Source organism: Cupressus sempervirens, chromosome 11 (genome assembly GCF_028749045.1).
Source record: "Cupressus sempervirens isolate cs-2001-9-10 chromosome 11, ASM2874904v1, whole genome shotgun sequence".
Taxonomy (NCBI): domain Eukaryota; kingdom Viridiplantae; phylum Streptophyta; class Pinopsida; order Cupressales; family Cupressaceae; genus Cupressus; species Cupressus sempervirens.
Window position 1 is genome coordinate 649,877,205 of NC_143128.1, and position 26,658 is coordinate 649,903,862.

The 26,658-nt window shown below is 37.9% G+C and overlaps 1 protein-coding gene across 4 annotated transcripts in view; it reads right to left on the reverse strand.

Annotated features, from left to right (window-relative positions):
* Window positions 1-26,658, reverse strand: part of LOC149531442 (uncharacterized) — a 323,857-nt gene that overhangs the window by 128,639 nt on the left and 168,560 nt on the right. For all 4 annotated transcript variants that reach the window (XM_089808939.1, XM_089808937.1, XM_089808938.1 and 1 more), the window contains one exon: window positions 7,388-7,570. In XM_089808939.1, the coding sequence (XP_089665065.1) occupies window positions 7,388-7,570 (183 nt within the window). The remainder of the gene's footprint in view (window positions 1-7,387; window positions 7,571-26,658) is intronic.

Consider the following 26,658-nt stretch of genomic DNA (forward strand, 5'->3'; position numbering starts at 1 on the left):
AAGCCACAGATCCTGCCAGCCTGTGGAAAACTTCTATTGCAGATTTATGAATGAGTAAAAGGCAGTATACATTCCGTCATCTTCAGCCGGAAAGGACAGAGTCTTCAAAACGTTTGGTAGTGGAAGACAGTTATTCGGTGGATGAGGCTATAAGCTTTGGGCCCGAAATCCAGGTTGAACAAACGAATAGAGTTGAACAGGTTCAGGAACAAGTACAGGTTTCTCCTATGGCACATAATGAGGAAGCAAGGGACAGGGAAGTAATGGAGACCATGCGAGCTATCAGGGAAGGACAAAATAACATTGCTGCAGCGTTACAACAGCTCACAGGTGCCATGCAGCAGTTAGCTCCTGTTAATAGGAGAGCTCCCAGCCACCATAGTGAGGGTGGTAGCATTGCAGGAACACCCCGTACAGCCAGGACCCATACTCGGAATACAGATAGGCCATTGATGCCTGTTTTTGTGGGAAATAACGCTGAAGAAGAAGTGGCTCATCCTGAAACTCCAGCCTTGTTAGCTGATAATGTTATAACTACTTATGATGAGTGGGATTTACTTCCGGATCAGATTAAACAAAACCTGAACTTTAATCAATATTTGAACCAAAAGAGGGAAGCTGAAAAAATCCGTCATGATAGGAGGCCCAGGATGCAAAACAGGGATCTTAAACATGCTATGAATAAATTAACACTTTCCACGTTTGATGGCAGCAATAAAACTACAGCGAGGGCATGGATTCACAAATTGGATACTTATCTGACTCTCAAACCCATGGCAGAAACAGAAGCTATCAGATTTGCTACAATGCATCTTGAAGGAGCAGCCTATGATTGGTGGCACCACGGTCTAGTTACTCAAGATCACGGACTCATCACTTCATATGAGGTTTTCAGCTCAAAGCTGATCACCCGTTTTGACAGGAAGGACATCGAGGTTTACTACAGAGATTTGGCTCAGTTACGTCAGAGTGGGACTTTGGATCATTATATAGATGAGTTTCAGCGGATCTCAGTAATGGTACCTGACATGTCCGAGCAACGCAAGGTGATGTTATTCACAGAAGGGTTACAGGACAGATTTAGAGGCTTGGTCAAAGTCCTAAACCGAACACCTTGGATGACGCCATTAAGATTGCTCATGATTTGGACACTCCTTCATTGCCGCAGCCTCCTAAGAATTCCTATAAAGGATCCACTTCTTATAAGGGAAACAAAAAACAGCAAAAAACGAATACTCCCAGACTGGATTTCGAGTCACGCAATGAATTGAGGAGGAAGAAGTTATGTTTTACTTGCAGGGAGCCTTGGACTCCTGATCACAGATGTTTGGGTAAGGGCAAAATCCACTATATTGAGATCCATTCGGAAGAGGAGGAAGAGGTAGAAGAACCACGGGAAGTGGATAGCAATCGGGGCAGCGAAGATGAGAAGGAAGATGAAGAACCGTTGGGTAAAGTTAAGAAAAAGGAACAAACTACTCCTGAGCAATCTCCAGTTTTAGCTACCCTATCTAGTGATCCAGCATGTCATCCTTTCAGGGTGAAAGGGGTTGTTAGAGGCCAGCGCATTATTTGCCTTTTAGATACAGGAGCTTCGCATAATTTCATTAGCACACAGATGGTATCTAGGAGGGGATTACAAACAGTGGCCATACCTGAGTTTGATGTTAAGGTAGCTGGGGGAGATGTTTTGAGGTGCACAAAGAAGGTAGCCGGGCTTCAGATTCAGTTTGATGGTTATCTTCTAGATTCTGATTTTTATGCGGTTGATCTGGATGGGTTGGATGCTATTTTGGGCAGACAGTGGCTGAGTACTCTTCGTAGGTATACATTTGATCATGTGACTATGCAGTTGGAGTTTTTACAGGGTGATAAATTGGTGATCCTTAAAGCTATCTCTGATAGCAGTCCCAGGGTGATTTCAGCTCACAGGATGGAGGCTATATTGAGACATGAGGATATAGAGTGGGCCACTCAGTGTTTTATCTCGTCCAAGGAGATTCAGGGTACAGGACAGCGATATCACTGCGACATCCCAACAGTTATAGACAAGCACAGGAGAGTCTTCGAGGATATTCCTCCTAGGATTCCTCCAGATAGGGGATTTGAGCATATTATTGAGCTTGAGGAGGGAGCTAAACCTGTTATTACTACGCCTTATCGTCATCCTAGACATTACAAAGAGGAAATAGAGAAGACGATTAAGGAGCTTTTGGATATGGGACACATCAGACCCAGCTCTAGTCCCTTTGCATCTTCAGTAGTATTGGTCAAAAAGAAGGATGGCACCCTTCGGATGTGCATCGATTACCGTGCCCTGAACAAGAGAACTATCAAGAACAGATATCCGATTCCCCGTATTGATGAATTGTTAGATGAGCTTCATGGGGCAGTTTATTTTTCCAAGATAGATCTTCGCTCGGGGTACCATCAGATCCGGGTCCGGAAAGAAGATGTGCACAAGACAGCGTTCAGATGCCATTACGGACATTATGAGTTCTTGGTGATGCCTTTTGGGCTCACTAACGCACCAGCCACCTTCCAGTCTTGCATGAATCATATTTTTAAGAAACAGCTAAGGAAGTGTGTTTTAGTATTCTTTGATGATATATTGGTTTACAGCAGAACTTGGGAGGAACACATACAGCATTTGGATGAGGTTCTTAGCATCTTAGAAGAGAACTTTTTATTTGCAAAGGAATCTAAGTGCGAATTTGGATTGACTGAGATTCTCTACCTGGGTCATGTGATTGGGGTTGAGGGAGTTAAGGTGCACCAGGAGAAGATCCGAGCGATATTGGATTGGCCGCCACCGAAGGATGTGTCAGAGTTACGTGGTTTTCTGGGTCTTTGTTCATATTACAGGCGGTTTGCCAAGGGTTTTTCATAGGTTGCTACACCCCTTACTGATTTGACTCGGAAAGGGGCTTTTTCTTGGACAGAGGAGGCTATGACAGCGTTTGATAGGCTAAAGCAGGTGATGAGTTCATGCCCAGTACTAGCACTTCCGGATTTCTCTAAGCCCTTTGTTCTAGAGTGTGATGCATCGGGAAGCGGAATAGGGGCAGTGTTGATACAGGACCGGCACCCCATCGCTTTTGAGAGCAGGAAACTTCGGGGCAGCGAGATATTGTATTCCACATGATAAGGAGATGCTGGCCATAATGCATGCTTTGGCAAAATTTAGACAATATTTGGTGGGGAGTAAATTTACAGTCAAAACTGACCATAACAGCCTACGTTACTTCCTTGAACAGAAAGAATTGAATGAAAGACAACAGAAATGGGTCAGCAAGATACAGGCGTATGATTTTGACATTGAATATGTCAAAGGGAAAAATAATACTGTTGTTGATGCCCTTTCTCGTAGACCACCAGCTCGGGATTGTTACATCATTTCTGAAATTTCAGCGGATTGGAGATCACAACTTCTAGTGGAGTATTCCAAAGATGTACACGCTTGTCAGATTATGGATGGCATACTTCAGGATGAGAGGTACAAGGTGCTGAACGATATCATTTACTACAAGAATAGAATCTACCTAGTGCCTGAGTCTAAATTAAAGGTGGATATTATGCGCACTTTTCATGATGCACCCACGGCAGGTCACCCAGGATTTTTCAAGACCTACAGGCAAATTAGAGAGAGATTCTCTTGGAAGGGGCTCAAGGATGATATTCTTCAGTATGTTAGGGAGTGCCAGACTTGTCAGCAGAACAAGTCAGAACAGGGATTTCCTGCTGGATTACTTCAGCCTCTTCCCATTCCAGCCCAAAGATGGGAGAGCATTTCTATGGATTTCATCACCGGGTTGCCGAAGGTCCAAGGTAGGGATTGCATCTTCGTAGTGGTGGACAGATTGACCAAATATGCACTTTTTTTTGCGATATCAGCAGATTGGTCAGCTTCTCAAGTGGCTGAATTGTTTTTCCGAGAGGTTTTTAGACTCCATGGGTTACCCAAAACCATTGTGAGTGACCGAGACAGTAGATTCCTCAGCACTTTTTGGCAGGAGATTTTTAGATTAACTGGTACAGAATTGACTCCAAGCACCAGTTACCATCCGCAGACTGATGGGCAGACCGAGATAGTGAACAAGTGGGTGGAAGGTTACTTGAGGAACTACATTGCAGGACAGCAGAGAGCGTGGGTCAAGTGGTTGTATTTGGGAGAACACTGTTATAATTCCACCTATCATATGTCCATTCGGATGACCCCTTTTCGTGCTCTCTATGGTTATGAGCCTCTCTCTTTCATTGATTTGGCATTATCAGACAGCAGAGCACCGTTAGCCAGAGATTGGATTGAGGAGCAGCAGGGCATTCTTCGAGCACTTAGGGATAATATCCAGCAGGCGCAGAATCAGCAAAAATTGTACGCTGACCGGCATCGCACCGAGAGAAGTTTTGAGGTTGGGGATAGAGTCTTCCTACGTCTACAGCCTTACAGACAGAGCTCCTTAAAGAAGGGTGGATCCGAGAAACTGAAACCCAGATTTTATGGACCATACTATATCACCAAGCGGGTAGGAGAAGTTGCTTATGAGCTAGAGCTGCCAGGTGACAGCCGGATTCACAATGTTTTCCATGTTTCGTGCCTCAAGAAAGCTGTGGGACAACGAATTGTGCCTTCTGAGATTTTACCCCCGCTTGATGAAGAGGGTAAGCTTATTTTGGTGCCGGAAGAAGTAATTGAAAGCAGAGAGAGGAAGCTACGAAACAGAACTGTCAGGGAATTTCTAATTCGGTGGAAGGACTTGCCTTATGAGGACGCTACATGGGAAGGCGAGTCTATATTGCAGCATCCAGCTTTGAGATTGCTTGAGGGCAAGCAATCCCGGGAAGGGAGGACTGTCATGTCCCCTTCTCCGCGCTAGTGTCGGCGTCGGGTTAATCTATCTCCGCATCCGGATAGATTAACGGCATCAATCAGGATGTTTTACCAGTCACACGGAGAACTTTAATTTAAAGGCTTATCTGATATTAATTTAGACATTCAGTTATAAAGTCACTTTATGTTTATAAAGTTTTACTTTATAAAGTGACTTAAGTCACTACAGGACGAAACAGTGGTTTTTATCCCACATATCTCATGCCAACTCTTTTCCCTCACTTCGAGGTTATAAAAAGGAGAGCCTACATTGGGATTGACACCATGAAGAATGATATTTGACTATTCAGGTAATTCTGGTTGCTTAAATGTGACTGGCTAAGTCTTGGGGACGAAAATCCTCAGGTCTGAAATGTCAAGAAGGTTGGACGACACCCTAGTCTTCTTGGTATAGAATCGGTGGGCAGAATATCGGCAAAGGATGGATCTCCAGATCAGTCAGCAAGTAAGATGTTGTTAGTTTGTTTTGGTTTTGAGTAAAATACATCTGTAGCAACTAAAGGAGGCGTCACTGGGACTGGTCGATTTGTTAGAAATCTGGGAAAGGCGATAGCCAGTTTTAAAGCCCAGTCTACGTGCCCAGGGTCGGGCATTGTTGAAGTAAGAGTGATAGGTGTCTTTGTTGACACGCACGCAGAGGGAGCCGATTGGGCGGTTAGAGGTGATATTGCTTTACGTTTTTTACTGCCACGGCACTCCACACAGCAACTCACAGTTTTCTCTCAGCCGACGTGAGCACCTGGTGAGATACGGCCAGCAGAACGCAAGTATGGGCACCTTCATATGACATGTAGCAGGTTAACGTCGATACACGCAGGCAGAGTCGGAATCAAATACCAAGGAAGGAGTCGGGCGTATATATCCAGGAACCCGTACGTGCCACCAGCAGTAATAAGCGGACATCTCCAGTTGCGGGTGAGTATAACAGTGTGTGATTATTCTGGCAGTATGTAGTGAGATCATAGTATCATGATTATTCAAGTGCATGCGATGCAACATTGGCGTGTACAGAAGTGTCATCGTCGTATCTGCTAGAGGCATCTCAAGGTCTGTTTTATTATATTCCAGGTTTTGGATGTATGGTCATTTTGTGGATTTGTCACTGTGTGTTTAGTATATGTATGATAGTCGAGATCTTACATATATTGTACCTGGGTCAGCAATCTCTGTGGTTTATATCTGTATCAGACATTCATGTTGCATTCGGTTAAGACATTGGTTATATATGCTGGCTGAAGTTCATTAGGTTTGCTGGGTATCAAAATAAGTTGTCAAAGCTTTGGATTCATTTCTGGTATTTATGTATTGAGAATTTATGCTAATCACAGTCTCAATGAAATGACGATTCATAACTGACCACGCAGTGTAAGATAACTGTTTGATATATTGTGTCTCTGAATTTTTCCTTAGTTGTCTGGTCTGACAAATAGGTGAACAGTAATATGAACACAAGATTACCCAGAAGACTATGATCTGATTGTTTATACTATTATATTTTATCACTTGAGTATTTATCAAAATTACAAGAGCTGGGCGTTACAGTGGTCTTTCCAGTAAGTTGTTATAGGAAGAAAGTCTCAGGATATTACATTAACTCCCTTTGCCTCCAAAAATGATCTTTCTATCAATATCATGATATTCTGGCACATAAGTTCATTGTTTCTTGTGCCCAAAATTTAAAAATCTTCAACTCGGTTTAATTGAGATATGACACTAAGGTGCCCAATATACAATACCAACAAAAATAGCAACCTTGACGTTTTTACTTAAATAATAATCATAATTCACCCATCTTGCAAAAATGACAAAAGAAGTATCAAAATCAAAATCTGACAGCACATGAGTGATCCTGATGAAGAAAGATGATAAATGAACCTAACATGGTGACTAATTAACAGACACTCCTTCCAAGATTCTTGAAGCCCAAACTAGAAGCCAAAAATAAAAATTGAAAGCGTCATTCAACTCATCTACGCTTATCAGAATCATCCATTGACTTATTATAAATAGTAAGTCCCACCAAACGGAGCCATAACCCTCAACTTAGTCCTCTAATCACCAGTACTAGCCTACAAGGACCCAATAATAGGCTGAATCCATCCACTACCATGGTCATGCTAAAAAGGGAACATTATAGGATTCTTAAGCTAAAATCAACACATTCTTCTCAACTACACACACACAAACATACATATATATATATATATATGTATATATATATATATATATATATATATATATATATATATATATATATAGAGAGAGAGAGAGAGAGAGAGAGAGAGCTTCTGATATAAATATTGTTTGAGAACAATTTAGTATCTTCTATATTTTAAGAAATTCTTCAAGTAGTGTTAAGTATAATGTGAAGCTTGGTTAATGCAATTACCTAGTACCTTTTTTGCACGATTAAATTCAATTTTCTTCAATTAAGATTTTAAGGAAAAAAAGGGATAAGAATTTGGCTGCATGCTAGACAGTTCAACAACAACTAACCTTCAATATACACGCAAGACCAAGCACAAACCCATCATCGGTAAATTGCTCATTTGCTGCATCACGGCCCCTTTTGAACAGTCTATCTCTTCCCTGAAGCATGGCTTCTATTGCATTCATTGTTAATGCAGGCACCAGTAGAAAAAACTCCTTTAAATGACTATTTTCGCTGCTTTGTAATTCCTGCATGAAAACAGTAAAAAGTTAGAAATTCATAGCTAAATATCCAATTCCAAACATAAGGATATCAATTAAAAACTGGAATATGAAAAAGAAACCCCAATTTCTCATTAAAACTAACATAAAACTACATAGGAAGAGAAATTGTCTTAGCATAGCACATTTCTCTTATGAAAGTTAAAACAAAATAAAAAATCCTATGACGAATCATTCCTGTCAGTAGAACATGCATAATACTGCAACTGCTTACTATTGAGGGAAAAATACAATAACCACTTCAGATGTCTGAAACATAATTTTGAAACTCACCAGGTACTCATGTGTCTCACGAGTTTTCTCACAGTAAAAAGACTTGCCCATAACAAGTGAGTAACTTGTGCCAAGTTTTGCTTTGAAAACCAAAGTAATCACATGCACTTAGTGATTCTTCAGGAAAAAATCATGCATGTTGACTTCTTGCCAAGTTTTTATGAAGTTTGAAAGTATTTTCTAATTTGCTGAATATTTGTTCAGGCACCAAGTTTTTAGAAAAAATTGAGTCTTCTGTGTTTTAACAAGTCAGAAATTCTTGAAATATGATTTGAGGGATGGGAGAGTTCACCTGCCAAAGGTTCAAAAGAATGTAGCAAAAAGATACAAAAAGAATATTTATCAACAACCTTAGGATATGATAATCTATAAAAAGATCAAAATAAAAAATTCACATAGCCCAACATATTGTATCATAACAAAGAGAATATATTTATCATGATTCTAGCAGCATGTAATGAACCTATTTTGATAGATAATTTTTTTGCTGCCAATCCATCACCTTTTGAAAACGATTTTGCAACAGCTATGCATTTTCTCACAGCAAAATGAATTACCCATAACAAGTGAGTAACTTGTACCAAGTTCTGCTTTGAAAACCACACCAGTAATCACATGCACTTAGTGATTCTTCAGGACAATTCATGTATGTTGAGTTCTTGCTAAGTTTTTACTAAGTTTTGAAAGTATTTTCTAATTAGCCTAATATTTGTACAGGCACCAAGTTTGAGAAAAAAATGAGTCTTTTGTGTTTTAAGAAGTCACACTCTTGAAATACGATTTGAGGGATGGGAGAGTGTGCCTGCCAAAGGTTCAAAAGCACATAACAAAAAGATACAAATAAAATATTTGTTAATAAACCTTAGAATATGATAATCTATAAAAAGATCAAAAACAAAATTCATATAGCCCAACATATTGTATCATAACAAATAGAATATATTCATCATGACTCGCAGCATGCAATGAACCTATTTTGATAGATAAAATTTTGCTGCTAATCCATCATCTTTTGAAGCCTATTTTGCAACAGTTATGCATGTTCTCACAGCAAAAAGGCTTCCCCATAACAAATGAGTAACTTGTGCTAAGTCTTGCTTTGAAAATCACACCAGTAATCACATGCACTTAGTGATTCTTCAGGAAAAAATCATGTATGTTGAGTTCTTGCCAAGTTTTTACAAAAGTTTTGTAACTGTTATCTAATTTGCTGAATATTTGTAGATACACCAAGTTTGTGAAAAAAAATTGAGTCCGCTGGGTTTTAACAAGTCAGAAATTCTTAAAATATGATACAATGGATGGGAAAGTTTGCCAACCAAAATATTGCCAAAGGTTCAAAAGCACGTAGCAAAATGATACAAAGAAAATATTTACCAACCAACCTTAGGATATGATAATCTATTAAAAGATCAAAAACAAAATTCACATAGCCCAACATATTGTATCATAATAAAGAGAATATATTCATCATGATTCTAGCAGCATGTAATGAGCCTATTTTGATAAATAATTCTATAGTAATCATCATATGCATCCTTCTGTATTTATCAGTTTTATATAAATATCATAAGCTAAACATCTTGAAACCCTAGATTCATGAGTATGCATATTGTGCAATTTTTCCATATATATCAGCTCCATGTCAATATTTTGATAATAGGACCATACCATATAAAAATTAGATCCAAGTCATGCTTGACACAAGATCTAAGTTGCCATTTTGATATGAACTCTGATTAAAGTGCGTGGATCCAGATTATGGAAGACTAAAAAAATCTTTGTTAGGTTTGTTGATACAAAAAAATATAATATCTATCTATCTACATAAAATACTTAGTGAGTGTAGTTGACAGTTATGTCAGGTTCACATATAATCTAACATTCATAATGTTAAAGTTGGCAATGTAATGACATTTGCTTCTGAGTAGTTCTTGGAAGTTGCCGATGGTTGGTAATCTTCACCGCCTGCCAAGTACTAAATATGTAAGTCTCCATGGTTGTCTCAAAAGGTAGCATTGATTCTACACATTACGTTCTAAAATAAATGAAACATCTTTTTAGCTATATTATGTTATCTGAAATTTTTATATTGCATTGTTGTATGGTATATAATTTCATTTATTGCTTACTCTACTTAATTGAACAAGCTACCTTTGTAACTAAACATATTGGCCTCGTTTCTATACAACCTAGAGACCTAAGCCACAAAGAACAATGGCGATAAGTTGTATGGCAGTCTAATGGACCTACTAATTGAACAACCAAACACATCTAAAGAAGATGAAGATGAAGATGAAGATTAAATTGAAGGTGAGTTGATAGAAGACCTTATGTATCTATGAGAAACATTCGTTAACCAATATATTCAAAGCGGAGCTCCTTTGCAAAAGATCCCTAGGAGTGCCACAAGGTGAATGACAATGTCAACATCTTCACTGAAGATTACCAAGGTTGTTGGCAAACTTAATTATCTTCTGAGATCTTTAAGATGACAGAGACCAAGAGCAATATCAACAGTAGACATTACAATGGTAGGAGGAAATTAATTGAAGGGACAAGGATGACACAAGTAGAAACTACAACTATTGGCATAACAGATGAAGTTGATAGAACAAGTAATGATGTGATGATGCAAAGAAGTGATGGTTTGATTGCATGATGATCCGTTATTGTGTTGTCATTGATGTCAATGTTTTACCTAGTGTTCTTAGTATGTTGCCAAGTATAATTATGTGAATGCAGTTTGAGTGTGCAGTTGGTGTAGAGAAGAATGAGAGAATCAATGAAGTAACAATGCAATTGCTAAGGAGTTCATGAAAATCAATTCGTGATTTGATTGGTTTTTCAAATGAATTGAGTGTATTGATCACGGGAGAATGTTCACAAGTTAGTAAAGCTGATTTAATTATGATAGCAACTCATTATCATCATAGGTAAAGCATTTATAGGATGGGAAGATGACAAGTGAGACAAATTTAGGATTATACCAGTTACCAGTGAAGCTATGACAGATAGGTCAACAAAGAATGACTTCTTGAGTAACTGTCATGTCCCCATTTTTTGGAGGCAGGTCGATTTAATTAATTTGATTAACTTGGTTGTCCAAAATAATGAATATTCTATGAGGACGACTAATTAATCATTTTAATTAAATAAATAAGTGATATTAAGTTAATTATTTATAAAGTTCTCAAATAAATAAGTATTAAAGGGTAACTTTATATTTAATTAATTTAGTAAAGTGACTTGAATTATTAAATATTTTATAAAGTCACTTAATAGATAAAATAAAATAATGTTCCGGAAGCTTCTGGAGGAAATGGAGAGAAAAGAATAAATAGGCACCCCGGGGCTCCATTCGAATCAGGCAGTAGTTTAATTTCTCTCTTGTTATCGGATTGTGATTCAATCACATGGGCATTGTGGAACCTAGGGTTTCTGCAATTGTCACAACTGGCCATTGAGAATGAAAACTCTCAATAGGTATGCAATTTTGAGGGTGTGAAATATCATCTGAATTATTGCAGATTGGAGGTGACATTCAGTCATTTCATCAGGGCGATTATCGGTGGCTTAAGGCCAACTTTATGGTTTTTGCATCACTATTCATTGAAGGATCAGCAAGGATAGAGTTAGTCGGCATTTTCACAAATCATTGCAGAGTTGAAGAGAATTCGGAAGGAATTAACCTCAAGTAAGGATTCGATCCAGATCAACAGGACAAGAGGGTGCAATTTTCGAAGAACATTATAGGCATCGATTTATTTCACAAGCAAGCGAAATTCGAGTTGGATGGTTCAGAGTTATGATATGCGAAATCTGGAAACTGGGTCAGTCACAGTAGAAGTTTATGCGGTTGAATGAGCTAGCAATTTCTTTAGAATCTTTTCCGGCTCAGACTTGGAACCCATCTACGGCAACATCCAAGGGCAGATAACGGATGTTAAGACGCATTTTTATAAGCGTTTCCAGACAAGCGCTCTTCACATTGATTACACATCGCGTTCGGCCTCCGCTCCAATATTGGTAAATCCGACAGCAAGATTTCATACACTTGAATTCAGTGGCGGTAACTATAAAATCTGGGCGTCCATAAAATATTAATCGCAAGTCGCGAAGACAGGGCGGGAAACTATAGTCCATACGAACTATGTCAATTCTGGTTCAAACTCGCGCACCAATCATGACACGCAACATCAGTGATTGAAGTGTCTTGGATTAAACCGCGGGCTCGAAATATACAGTGATCGTGGTCGAGCCTTGGTGACTGCGGGTTGGTTCGCATTCAACGACTTAATTAAACAGTGATACAATTCCCATTGTCTTCGACTGCGGGTTTCACACCTTGTTGGCGGCTTTCGTTCAGGTTGGGGAAATTAAATAGCTGCACGATATCGGCCGTGGTTCCAACCCAAGCCTGTGCCTCTTGTCTGGTGGCGTGAATCTGCTGCAATTACCTGGGGCAAGCAAATTGGTAGCTTCTCTGGACACCAATTCCAGCATCAATGGCTAATTGGAAGAGGCCTGCGTGTTGTGTGTTTCAAGGACACATAATAGTCTGCGATCTATTTATGAGGCAGTAATTGCATGAAAAACTTCCTATTGTGGGTGTTGGACAGGATCGCTTGGTGCCATGTCAGAAGCCAGACATTTAGCTGGCCCATCAGTGCATTATTATCTAGGTTCCAAATCCTATCAGTGCTTAATTTATGTAGTAAGTTAGCAGGCAATCTCAGGTTTAATTTCTTCTACAATTCAGGTCTATTGTTTGATTATTGAATTATGGTTAAGCATTGAAACATTTGATTGTAATAAGAATTCCTCCCTGAACATTGATGGTATGATTATATACTGCATTTGATACACCTATATCAATTGGTGAATTATTTGAGGTATTACCCTTTTCATGACAAATTTCATAATATATTGTCTTTGATAATACTACTCAGACTACAAGAATAGAATTTGTCTCAGTTTATCATTGGTTCTTAGCGACCTTGCTTGTAAAGTGTTTGACGAAACGTCAAACCCCTGAAGTATTAAGATTTTGGTGTTAAAAGAAGTTATAACCTGTGAGGGACATAACAGTGGTATCAGAGCTTGTTTGCTAATTGTTTGATGAAATGGCAAACCCTTGAAGAAGTAAGATTTTTGGTGTTGGAGAAGTTATAACCTGTAGGGGTTATTTCAGTAACAATTGATTAACTGAAATCAATGAAGGTGTCAAGATTTCAATAACTTGTAATGAGTCAGTTGTAATCATATGACGTGGACATACATGTGGAGGTGATGTCAGATATAACAATGATCGAGATCAAGTTTGGGAAGAAGATCGTAGAAGAAGCTCATGACAGGCCACTTATAACATCAGATATCATCTTATGGCAGTTGGATCTGATTGGGATATTTGAATTTCCTAATGATAATACATTTAAAGTTTTGTTAAGTTGGTGGAAGTGGCAAAAACTAGTACAACAGGTGAAACAACAGATTTTGTTGTCATTGATCGTGGTCTAGTTTGTCATGTCCCCAATTTTTGCCCCTCCTTAGTGACAACATTTCTAGCAAGGTTGGTCTATTATATGGTTCCCATAGGCCAGCAGAGCATAGAGGGAACCAACCCAAGGGCTTTGAGAGTCATGCATGAGATTCCCAAGTACTTTGGAGCAGTAGACAACAGTTTCCTACAATTTAGGAGGGATTCCTAATTTGTAGGGATTGACTAGGAGTGGTCTAGGAGGCATTTGGAGACCTCGGCGAACGTTTTGGAGACTTAGAGTGCATCTCCTATTTTTTAGGAGGAACTCCCAGTACAGTGACAGTTCTCTCAGAGGTGCACACAGTAGGGGAGATTCATTTGGACTCAATTTTGGTTGATTGGGGCAATCTCCTACTTTTCAGGAGCATCCCTAGATTTTACGGATGGACTGCCAGTTGACCCATCTTCTTCGGCATCAGTCACAGACAGGTGACAAGGTCAGATTCATGTTTGATTGGTCATTTTGGCCCTTTTGGGACCATTTGGGAAATATTTTAATATATTTAAATATTTCCTAAGTTGGTGATTAAATAAATTAAATAAGGTTAAGTTTTAGCCATTTTGGACTAATAAGGGGATTTTTGGCCTCATCTGGATGCACATCCTATGGTGTGATAGCTCGTTGGAAAGGTCTCAAAATTCTCTAAATCTTTCTCTTTAGTCTCAGGGCATTTCAGTGAATGGAATTCTATCTATGAGGAAAAAGGTCAATTTTCTAGTAACATGACCACTTTAAAATAAGAAATTATAACATTTTCACTACACAATGCCACTTGGAGACACTTAGGGTTCAATTTGCAATTGAGAGGGGGTTATAAGGAGATGGAAGCTTCATTCTAAGATCATCTTTTGCATATTGAAAAACTTGTTTTTGTGAATTGGCTCTGAGAGAGCAATTCTTCATCTGGGACGCAAACCCCAGGTTCTGGATTGGTTGGGACGTAGCCCTCAGCAGTTATTGGCATTGGATTCTTCAGACAGTGTGCGTTGCTATCAGGGATAGAGTACACCATTCTTTATTGTGGATTCAGGTTGCAGATTTATGGTTTCAGCGTTACAAATTGATTCTTTCAGCTGGGACGTGATTCCTTGCAGTCTTACGGCTGCCATTTGCAGCAGTTTGGCATCATTGTTGGATGTAAGCTCCTTGGAACTGCATTGGGTTTATTGTTTGGCTTTATAAATCAGAAATCTGTTTGGTACAATTTATAGCAATTCTGATTTGGCTCTATGTTTTTATTTATTTTCAGTCTCCTCTCATGTTTATTGTTCATTATTCATTACTATTGTGAAAACTATCAAAAAACACAAAACAAAAACAAAACCTTCTACAACTTCTGTCTATTCTCAAAGACCATCAAAGAAATGACAAGAAAATATAGTTTATTAATTTAAAAACTAGAGCAGATCAGCAAGGGCATCTATCAGGGATCTTTCAGTAGTATCAGAGCCTACATCCTGCTAGCCTCTAGGGTTGTGAGAAATTGTCACAACAGATTTTGGCATCTGGGTATTGGATAAAAAGTTTTGATAATTCATTTCAGCATCTGCGTACTGGCTTAAAAGTTTTGATAATTCATTTTGGCCTTTGGGTATTGGATAAAAGGTTTTGATAATTCATTTCAGCATCTGGGTACTGGCTAAAAAAATTTGATAATTCATTTTGGCATCTGGGTACTAGATCAAAAGTTTTGATAATTCATATTAGCAATACAGGGTCGATTTTTGCTCTAGCGTGTTAGTTTCAGTTGGTCAGCGTGCTAGTTCATTATGGCAAAATTGTTAAGAGATATAACCCTGTGGAAAGAATGGGAACAGTCGCAAGAAAAATTCAAGCTTCAATTGCAGCAGTTCAATGATTCTATGTCAAGGAAATTTGGACATGCTAGTGGATCATCATCTTCTTCTAGAAAGGATCCATTGCCACTAGACAGGAAAACGGAAGTAATTAGCATACTTGAGGAGTATAATACTCTTCCTCAATATGTTAGGGAGAACTTTCATTTCAAAGATTACATTGACATGCATCCAAAAATTTGTCATAAGGTTAAGCTTGCAAAAAAGGAATACCATGCCATAGTTGATGATATGTTTTCATGTGAGAAAGAAGATTTGTGTCAACCTATCCATGTTCATGATAAATACACCATAATGGATCAGTCACTTGCAGGGTATGCAGAAGAAAGGCATGAAGATGTGTTATCATTTGAGTTGCGGCTTATGAAAAACAAAAATCAGTCATCATGTGGGATTCCTAAAGAAGAAATAACTCTAGATCGGGAGGAGACACATAGCACACCATTGCTTCATCAAGTTGATCACAAAATGGAAGAGATTACAATCCTGGATCAGTCCATTAGGGATGTTGAAAGCATGTCTCCAAGGTCTGATCCCTATTCTAATTTTTGCAATAGTAGCTCTAGTCATGTGGTATCATCCATTTCACATGAAGGTAATGAGGTTGTTGAGTCTTCCTATGATAGTACTCAAGTTAAGTGTGTTGTACATAAGATTTATATTGTGGATTCAAACCACAAAGGTTTTGATTGTGTTTACCCCACCTTAGAAGATGTGAAAAAGGCTCAAGAGGCATGCAATAGATGGTCACATAGAGCTAAGAAGGCCAAGATGCTTGCTGCCCAAGCAAGACAACACTTACAAGAGGTCAAGGAAAGATGCAATCAGCTTGATAATGCAAGAAGACAAAGAGAGTCATACATTAGATCCTTATTTCTTCCAAGGGAAGAAAGTGAGGATGTTGAGCATACAAGGGAAGAGCTTCTTGAGGTAAGTCCACAAGAAGAGCATGTTGAGATGTGTGAAGAGGAAAAGAGTTATGATTTAGAAAACTCAGTTTGGTCTAGTTTGCATCATGAAGTTTATGACGTTCCTCTTTTAAAGAGCCCCTTAAAGGCTCCAAACAATGATGATATTAGTGTCACACTTGATGGACCAGCCACAAGTGTTATTTTCATTTGTGTGAAATGGAACATTATTGATTCTGATTTGGTTAGTCATGCATCATCTACAATGGAAGGACAATTGTTAAAATCATACGAAGCATCTTGTCTTAAAGAGATGATTAGGGAGACTAAGAGACTGCTTACTAAGAAGATATTGCATTTTAATAATGTTTGGTTTGTTTGGCATACTACACCTTGGAGTTTGTTAGTAATGGAAAACATATCAGTTATGGAGATAGAGGTATGGATCAGATTTTGGGCAGCTAAGGCAGTTAATGGGACATGTTATATTCGTTTGAACACACCCCATGGACCAGCACCTTTAGAGGAGTCACCTACCTTGGAAGGAGAGGCAAGAGAAGACTACAAAGTCATTGTGGAAAGGTATGAACATACTTCTGATTTTCTGACTTTGAATGGCAATTCTCTTTCATCTCATGAATCAAACTTTGAACCTTGGGTTGGTTAAATTCAAGTTGGGGTGTTCAAGTGTGAAGTTGATCCTTCCCTACCAAGAGTTGATGATATATTAAGTTGCATACCTAGTGGACCAGCCACAAAGAGCCTGTCTTTGTTGAGAATTAGAAACATCTCTCATTCATCAATGGGTTTATCACCTCTTCCATATGATAGGGCAGCGATGTACCTTTTGATTGAAGATTCAGACTTTTTAAATATTACATTGGGCATTCAAGATCAAAATATAAGGGACTTCGTTGGTTACATGGTTAAACAAAACATTTATTTAACAACCTTTAATGAAGGCACACTAATTTGTGAAAATATAAGTAAAGTTGCAGCAGCTGTTTGGAAGACTTGGAAAAGTATTCAACAAACTTTCCTTGCCGATGATAGGCTCATTTGTGAATTCCTAACAGCATTGGTTGTTGGTAGTAATTGTGGCTTCATTTGGAGTGAAATTCTTAGTTGGTTAGATGAGGTACAATTTCACAACAGCAACATAATGAGTATCAACATGCCGGAGGGATGTGTCAGTACAAAGATTTGGGATCTTGGTATCAACATGTGTTCGGCATTTCTTCAGTGGATTCATGTTGAGTTGCTTCACTTTTGGTATACAGATGTTTACATCAGAGTAGCGCAGTGGTTGGGTGGAGCAATATTTCTCAGATCGATATGGGATTCAGGAATTGATAATCCTACAATGTTGGGTACAAATGACACATGCTTTGGTTTTTTTCATGATGGCACACATACTTCATCTTCGAGTTTGTCATCTACATCCATTGATATGGCAATGGTGTCCTTGTTGTTTGGTGATTCCATAGTCTTTGATTCCTTATGGACTAGTGGCTGTCCAAGCTAGAATCATTTACTACTTGACTTGGCATTGACCACATCCATGATTCAGTATGAGGGCATTAAGGAGTGTTTCTTTGGGACATTTGTTGTTTGGCATTGGTATGATGACGTCTATGATATCATTCGTGTTGCTGGTCAAAATTATAGCAGCATTGTTAGGTGGTCATGTGGGTTGGAATATTGGTTTATGGGAGTTCACTTTCACACCTTGCTGGTCTGTTTCATTGTATGTATGTTTCATGGAGTGCGGTAGAGATACTTCTTCATCTCATTCAGCACATTTGGTATTTTGGTTTGGGATCCGGGCCCTGGTCTCATTGATACATTGGTGCTTCAGGGTCCTAATGAATTGCTTCACAACTTGTGGTTCACTAATATTTATATTAGAGTGACGAAGCGTCAGCATGGTGGTTCCCTTTTGAGGCAGATTTGGAATCTTGGAATCACTTGGATTTGCAGTTCAATAGTTGAGGATGTGGAAGCCAATGTAGGCTTATTAGAGTTTCCGCCTTTAGTGTTCCAGTTTGGTTCTTTCGAAGAGCAGTTCATTGAGGAGTTGACAGAGTTGGTACAGTATTTGATTGCTCTTCCTTCAGGGGGTTTTCATGAGGTTACTTGTTTGGGTGCAGTGCAGGATAATGTTTCTAGAAGATGGAACTACAAACCTTTCAGGATGGCTTGGGACCCTGTGATCATTCTTGGTTATGGTATGGACTTGCCTAATGTTTGTGGAGTTGGATTGACATTGCTTGAGGACAAGCAATCTTTGGGAAGGGAGGACTGTGATGTCCCCAATTTTTGCCCCTCCTTAGTGACAACATTTCTAGCAAGGTTGGTCTATTATCTGGTTCTCATAGGCCAGCAGAGCATAGAGGGAACCAACCCAAGGGCTTTGAGAGTCATGCATGAGATTCCCAAGTACTTTGGAGCAGTAGACAACAGTTTCCTACAATTTAGGAGGGATTCGTAATTTGTAGGGATTGACTAGGAGTGGTCTACGAGGCATTTGGAGACCTCGGCGAACGTTTTGGAGACTTAGAGTGCATCTCCTATTTTTTAGGAGGCATTCCTATTTTTTAGGAGGAACTCGCAGTACAGTGACAGTTCTCTCAGAGGTGCACACAGTAGGGGAGATTCATTCGGACTCAATTTTGGTTGATTGGGGCAATCTCCTACTTTTTAGGAGCATCCCTAGATTTTAGGGATGCACTGCCAGTTGACCCATCTTCTTCGGCATCAGTCACAGACAGGTGACAAGGTCAGATTCATGTTTGATTGGTCATTTTGGGCCTTTTGGGACCATTTGGGAAATATTTTAATATATTTAAATATTTCCTAAGTTGGTGATTAAATAAATTAAATAAGGTTAAGTTTTAGCCATTTTGGACCAAAGTAACAAGAATCGGAATCGGATCGGAATCGGCAAGGCCGAATCAAATCGTGAATCGGCCATGAATCGGAATCGAATCGGCCATGAATCGGAAAATTTTAAAAACCCTTGAAATTTAGTGAGTAACTTATTTCATAAACCCTTTATCGCTGATTCGATTCACCGATTCACAAAAAATTGTTTGGCTTGAATCGAATCGCCGAATCGCGTGAATCGCATGAATCGCCGTGATTCTTGGAACTATGTTTTGGACTAATAAGGGGTTTTTTGGCCTCATTTGGATGCACATCCTATGCTGTGATAGCTCGTTAGAAAGGTCTCAAAATTCTCTAAATCTTTCTCTTTGGTCTCAGGGCATTTCAGTGAATGGAATTCTATCTATGAGGAAAAAGGTCATTTTCTAGTAACATGACCACTTTAAAATAAGAAATTATAACATTTTCACTACACAATGCCACTTGGAGACACTTAGGGTTCAATTTGCAATTGAGAGGGGGTTATAAGGAGATGGAAGCTTCATTCTAAGATCATCTTTTGCATATTGAAAAACTTGTTTTTGTGAATTGGCTCTGAGAGAGCAATTCTTCATCTGGGACGCAAACCCCAAGTTCTGGATTGGCTGGGATGTAGCCCTCAGCAGTTATTGGCATTGGATTCTTCAAACAGTGTGCGTTGCTATCAAGGATAGAGTACACCATTCTTTATTGTGGATTCAGGTTGCAGATTTATGGTTTCAGCGTTACAGATTGATTCTTTCAGCTGGGACATGATTCCTTGCAGTCTTACGGCTGCCATTTGCAGCAGTTTGGCATCATTGTTGGATGTAAGCTCCTTGGAACTGCATTGGATTTATTATTTGGCTTTATAAATCAGAAATCTGCTTGGTACGATTTATAGCAATTCTGATTTGGCTCTATGTTCTTATTTATTTTCAGTCTCGTCTCATGTTTATTATTCATTATTCATTACTATTGTGAAAACTATCAAAAAACACAAAACAAAAACAAAACCTTCTACAACTTCTCTCTATTCTCAAAGACCATCAAAGAAATCACAGGAAAATATAGTTTATTAATTTAAAACTATAGCAGATCAGCAAGGGCATCTATCAGGGATCTTTCACAGTTGATGTGTGAAGAAGTGGAAGGCACGGTCTAGCCAGAAAGAAGAGAAGTGAGTAGAGAAGAGTAAAAGAGTTGAAGTGGATCGAAACAAGTCCTCATTGTAAATCCTTTAACAAGATGACACTTTAATGAGTGTTTTAATTCCTCTAACAAGGCTACTCCTAACAAGGCGTACTTCAGAAGAGTGCAAAATCATTTGTGGGTACTAGCACCACCAAGCTTTTTGATCCAAGTTGGGGTTCCATGTAGCCAAAATATGAGTCAAATGTGTGAATGATTTCATGTGTTGGATGTTTCACTTGATACTTTAAGTTTGATTACCGGTTAGTTGATTGAAAGGAGAAAAAGTTGTTTGATTTGCTGATTACCCATTCACCCCCCCTCCCCCTCTTATTAATCTAATCATTTAGGATCAGCCGTTGGTATTAGAGATTTGATACTCAGTTGTGGTGAAAGCTTAACAACTTGAGGCAAAGATCCAAGATGATAAAGAAGGAAGCTCCTAGTTCTCAAGAGGAAACTGTCCACTATGGTGTGGAAGGATGAAGCTATACGTCACAAGTATGAGAGAGCAACACTAGAATCATGTTGTCACATGATATGTCACTCCTGCAGGAACTCTTAGTGTAGATCAGTTGAGGGTACAAAAAGAACATACAGCTGCAATGGATGTCATTGCAGATACTTTTTCAGATGCACAATATGTTAATGTTAAAGACGTGGACACAACTTATGATGTGGGAGAAACCAAAGAAAGTCTATGGAGATGCAAATGTTATGAAAGCAAGGGGGGACAGTCTGAAAGGAAAGTATGATGAGATGAGGATGATAGAGAACTAGAACATTGAATGATACTGCCAAAGGATCAAGGATGTAGTTGCTGCTATCAGAGGTGCTGTTGGAACACTTGTTGAAGATGACACCGTTAGAAAAATTCTAGGAACTCTGACACCCAAGTATGCTTTGCAGTTACATTGGATTCATTGATAGGCAAGTTAACAATTTTTGAGCTTAGTTACTTTGATAATAGTATGCCTCAGATATAAGTTGCTTTCAATGCATCTATGACTCTTGCTCCTGCTGGAAAAGTAAGAGAAGATTCTAATTGTTTATCTGCTTATGATCTAGATTTTGTTTTAAATGAGGAAAGAGAATAGGAAGAACTAGAAGTGTTGCTAAAAGGTTGTCCAGAGGAAGTGGGAAGTACAAAAGTATCCTACCTTTGAAGTGCTTTAACTATGAGAAGATTGGACATCTCTCAGTCAAATGTCCTGAAAAAGGAAAGAAGGATAATAAAATGAAATACAAGGAAAACAAGAAGACATGCTATATTACAGAAGGTGTTACCGATGGAGAGTCTGATGGAAAAGAAGAGATTGTGTTAATTGCAGTCAAGGAAGATCCTACTGAAGATGTTAACAAAGATTTGATCTCCACAATGATAGTAATGAGTGGTTAATCAATAGTGGTTGTTCAAATCACATGACCAGCAACGAGAGGAAATTGATTCAAATGGAAGAATGCGATGGAGCTGCAGTAAAGTTTGGTAACAACAATCCTTGTGTTGTGAAAGGTAAAGGTACTATTGTCTTAAATTATACAACACAATGAGATGTTTATTTTGTTGAAGGGATAAAGTACAATCTCTCGAGTGTTGCTCAGCTAAATAGAAAAGGTTACAGATTGGAATTCAAGAAAGGAATGTGCAGGATCGTTGGATGGTGAATAGACAACTTATATCAACTGAATTCTACTATTAAAAACTGTTTGATTGTTAAGGTTGAGGATTGTTGGTTGTGGCATAGAAGGTTTTGTCATGTCAACTTTGATAATTTGGTAAAAGTAAGCAAGATGAAAGTATTAAGAGGGATTGCCTAATCTAGAGAAACTAGACAATGTTATGTGCAAAGAGTGCAATCTTGGAAAATTAACCAATTCTAGCTTTATCAATAAAAGTTACACTTCTGAAGGTATTCTGGACATAGTTCATACAAATCTATGGTCCCATAGGAACTCAAAGTTATTTCATGCTATTTGTTGATGATTACTCTAGGATGGTGTGAGTTGTCTTTTTGGAGTGCAAATCATTAGCATTCTACATGTTCAAAGTCTTCAAAGCTAGAGTGGAAAGGGAAAACGGTAAGAATCTAAAATGTTTCAGATCAAATAGAGAAGGTGAGCTCACTTCACATGAATTCACTGTATATTGTGAGGAACATGGAATTAGAAGACAAAATGTCAAACCCCAGAAGACCACAGCAGAATGGAATTGTTGAACGTAGAATTAGGTCAATCAATGTTTGTGCAAGAACATTGATGTTGCAGAAAGGTGTAGCTTAAATCTTTTGGAGAGAAGCGGTAAGTACTGCAGCCTATACACTAAATCGGGCACAACTGAAGAAAGGTACAAAACACCCCATGAGTTATAGTATGGAAGATTACCTTGTGTGAGTTATTTCAAAGTAATTGGAGGTAGATGTCACATCAAAAGACATGATTGCTCAGGAAAGTTTGATTCAAAAGGAGATGAAGGAATATTCTTAGGTTATTCAACTAAGAGCAAAGCCTACAAGTGCTTTAACAAAATAACAAACAAGGTGATAACAAGCGCTTATGAGAAAATTGATGACTACTCGGAAAAGAATGATGAGTCTAGCAATGAAGAGGTAGAAGATTCAAGAGTATTTGTCTGTGTTCAACCTATTGAACAAGATGTTACAAAACAACCCGTGGTAGAATGAGAAAACATATAGGAACCAATTCAACTGGTTAAAAAAACTCCATGAGTAGAACCAGTGTTACCAAGGTATGTCAAGCTTAATCATTCCCCAGAGAAGATAATTTGTGATAAGAATAATGGTGTGTTAACTAGAAGAAAAGCAAGATAAACTACATGTTGGTTATTTCAATTTGAACCAAAAATAGTAAAAGATGCTATAAAGGAATAATATAGGGTAAAGGCCATCAAGAAGAAATAAATTGGGCAGAACTAAACATGGACTCTAGTGCCTAGACTAGTTAACAAGAATGTAATAGTAACAAAATGGGTTTTTCAAAAAATGAGATGAATGAAATAGGCAAAGTGATCAAGAACAAAGCAAGGCCAGTTTGCAAAGGCTATGCACAATAGAAAGGACTAGCTTATGGAGAGACCTTTGCACTTTGTTAAAAAATGTAGCTCCAGTTCAGACAATATCTCTGATCATATGAGAATATATATATATATATATATATATATATATATATATATATATATATGTCAATATGATTTGAATATCGATATCTATATATGAACAAATATAATCTGCATTATTCATGATGATCACTGTATTTAGAACCAACTATGCATATATATATTGTGTTTATATCTGAGATTAATCTCAGTAATGATCGCATTTCATTCTGATCATTATCAATTGCATTAAACTTTGTTAAGTCTTGAAACAATTAGTTTTGTTATAACTAATCAACGGGTGTGATCATACCACCGATCGGGTATATGGGTGAATGGTCATGTCTCCAATTGGAGACATGCCCATTCACCCATATACCCGACCACCCTTGAATATATGTTGTTGCTGCCTGATATTGCAAGCATCGAAATTCATTAATGTGGGCAGATCGGAAGTAATATAGATATCAAGTTTGAAGGAACTTTTATCATATCTTTGCATTGTTATTATATATATTGTGGAGCACATCAGATCCTTCATTAGCAGAGATTGAACCTGAAATAAAAACCATACATTCATCAACATTGTCATAGAAATCTGCATTAAACTTTACATGGTATCAAAGCGAGGCTAAGGAGAGATTGCATTAAGTTTATAAGGATCAAATTCCACTTTAAACTCACAGGCCATTCTCTCTACCAAGATGACAAACGTATAGAGATTCAAACATCACCTTGAAAATGCTAATAACTTTGAATCCTAGAAACTTCGTATAATGATGCTATTGAAAGAAAACAAATTGGAATATTTTCTAAGAGAGGATAAACATGAACCTAAAGATGATCGTGAGAAATCAATATGGATCGAGAATAATGTAAAGGCCAAAAAGATAATTGTGGACATTGTTCGAGACCACATAGTACCCATTGTGGCAAAACATACAACTGCATAACATATGTTTCGAGCTCTTGAAAATGTATTCATAATCAATAATACTGGCAGAAAATTTGCTCTTAAGAGGCAAATAAATAATTTTAGCATGACTAAAGAAAAAACCATAAATGCTTTCTTCATGAGAATCACATATTTGAGAGATCAATTATCTGCACTTGGTTATGAGATTGACAATCAGGAATTATCCTTAATAGCATAAGGAGGACTTCCAAACTCCTGAGAATCTTTTGTACAAGGAATAAGTGCTAGGTCTAAAATAACTAAACTAGTTCGTTTAAGATTGGATTGTCTTCAAGAAGAATCAAGATTAATGATTAAAGGAAAACACAAAACCTTAGATGAAGACATTCAACTTCTTAACACAAACTCTCATGAGAAAGGAAAGAAGAAGAACAACAAAAGGAAAAGAAACTTTCCTGGAAAAGGACAATCTAAATAGAAGAAAGACTTGTCAAAAATTCAATGCTTTAGATGTGATCTATATGGATGTTATGTGATAAATTGTCCTGATCGATCTAAACCTCAAGCATCTTTTGCAAAATTTGATAAATCAAATGAAGGACATGAATCTGAGAAATGTGCCTTCTATTCAACATTGTCCGGCTAGATTTCAACCAAATCTAATACACGGATAGTTGATGGCAGATCTTCAAGAGACATCACTGGATATCAAGATAACCTAGAAAGCATGCAAATAAAAATAGATGAAGAAGTTACAATTGGTGATGATTCTGAACATTCCGTAAAGGGAATTCGGACTTGCACCATAAAATTGAAATCTAAAAGTTCTATTCAACTTTTTGGAGTTCTTTATATACCAGGTAGTAAAAGGAATTTAATATCTACATCTACACTTGAAGATGATGGTTATAGAATTGCATTCATGGAAGGTAAAGTACTAGCTTGGCCTAAGAATTCAACCATAATGAAGGCTCTAACAATAGGAGTACGACAAGGACTTTTATATGAGCTATGCACTAAGAAAAACCTTGCACTTGTACATGAGACCTCAGATTCAAATGAAATATAGCATAGAAGATTATGTCATATCAACTTTTGTGCCCTAGCATCAATGGAGAAATTAGTAACCGGAATGCCCAAATTAAGCCATGTTCACAATGAATCCTACAAAGGTTGTACCCTAGGGAAAACACTAAAAGGTCATTTCCTCATAGTTTGAGCAAAACTAAAGATGTATTGGAACTAGTACACTCTGATTTATGTGGACCCATGTCTTTACCATCTATAGGAGGGTTCTTGTACTATGTGATATTTGTTGATGATTTTTCAAGGAACACATGGATATACTTCCTTAAGTGCAAAGAATCTGAAGACATTCTCTCTAAATTTAAAGAATTCAAAACAATCACTGAGAACTCCTTTGGGAAAAACATTAAAGTTCTGAGAACAAATAATGGGAAAGAGTACACTTCTGAAGTATTTAAAGAGTTCTACAAACTTGCTAGAATTAAGAGGGAGTTCACAATCCCCTATAATCTTCAACAAAATGGAGTTGCTGAAAGGAAGAACAAAACTATTGTAGAAGCTGCTAGGCCTATAATTTTTTATCAAAACTTGAGTATGTCTTTCTAGGTTGAAGCATCTAATACAGTAGTCTATATTCAGAATAGATGTCCTCGCTCATATTTGGACAATAAGACCCCTAGAGAAGCATTTTCTAGAAAGAAACCTGACATTAGTCACTTAAGGATATTTGGATGTCTTGTGTATGTTCATGTACCTAAGGAGAAGACGACAAAGTTAGAACTTCCTGGAAGAAAAGGTATCCTTATTGGTTTTAGTGAAACAATAAAATAAAACTATTGTAGAAGCCGCTAGGGTTATGATTTTTTATCAAAACTTGAGCATGTCATTTTGGGCTAAAGCATCTAATACAATAGTCTATATACAAAATAGATGTCCTCACTCATATTTGGACAATAAGACCCTCGAAGAAGCATTTTCAGAAAAGAAACATGACATTAATCACTTAAGGATATTTGGATGTCCTGTGTATGTTCATGTACCTAAGGAGAAGAGGACAAAGTTAGAACCTTCTAGAACAAAAGGTATCCTTATTGGTTTTAGTGAAACAATAAAAGGATACAAAGTCTACATGCCTAGATAGAAACAAATAGAACTAAGCAGAGATGTCATTTTTGAGGAAGACATTGCTTTCAGAAGAGCCAAAACTTCTGATGAACTAGACACATTTGATGTATCCCAAGGAAAGGCTCCTGCTCTTGAGATTCAGAGGGAGTACCCTGAACAGACTTCAAATGAAACTGAGATTCTTCTTGAGACTCAAGAAGT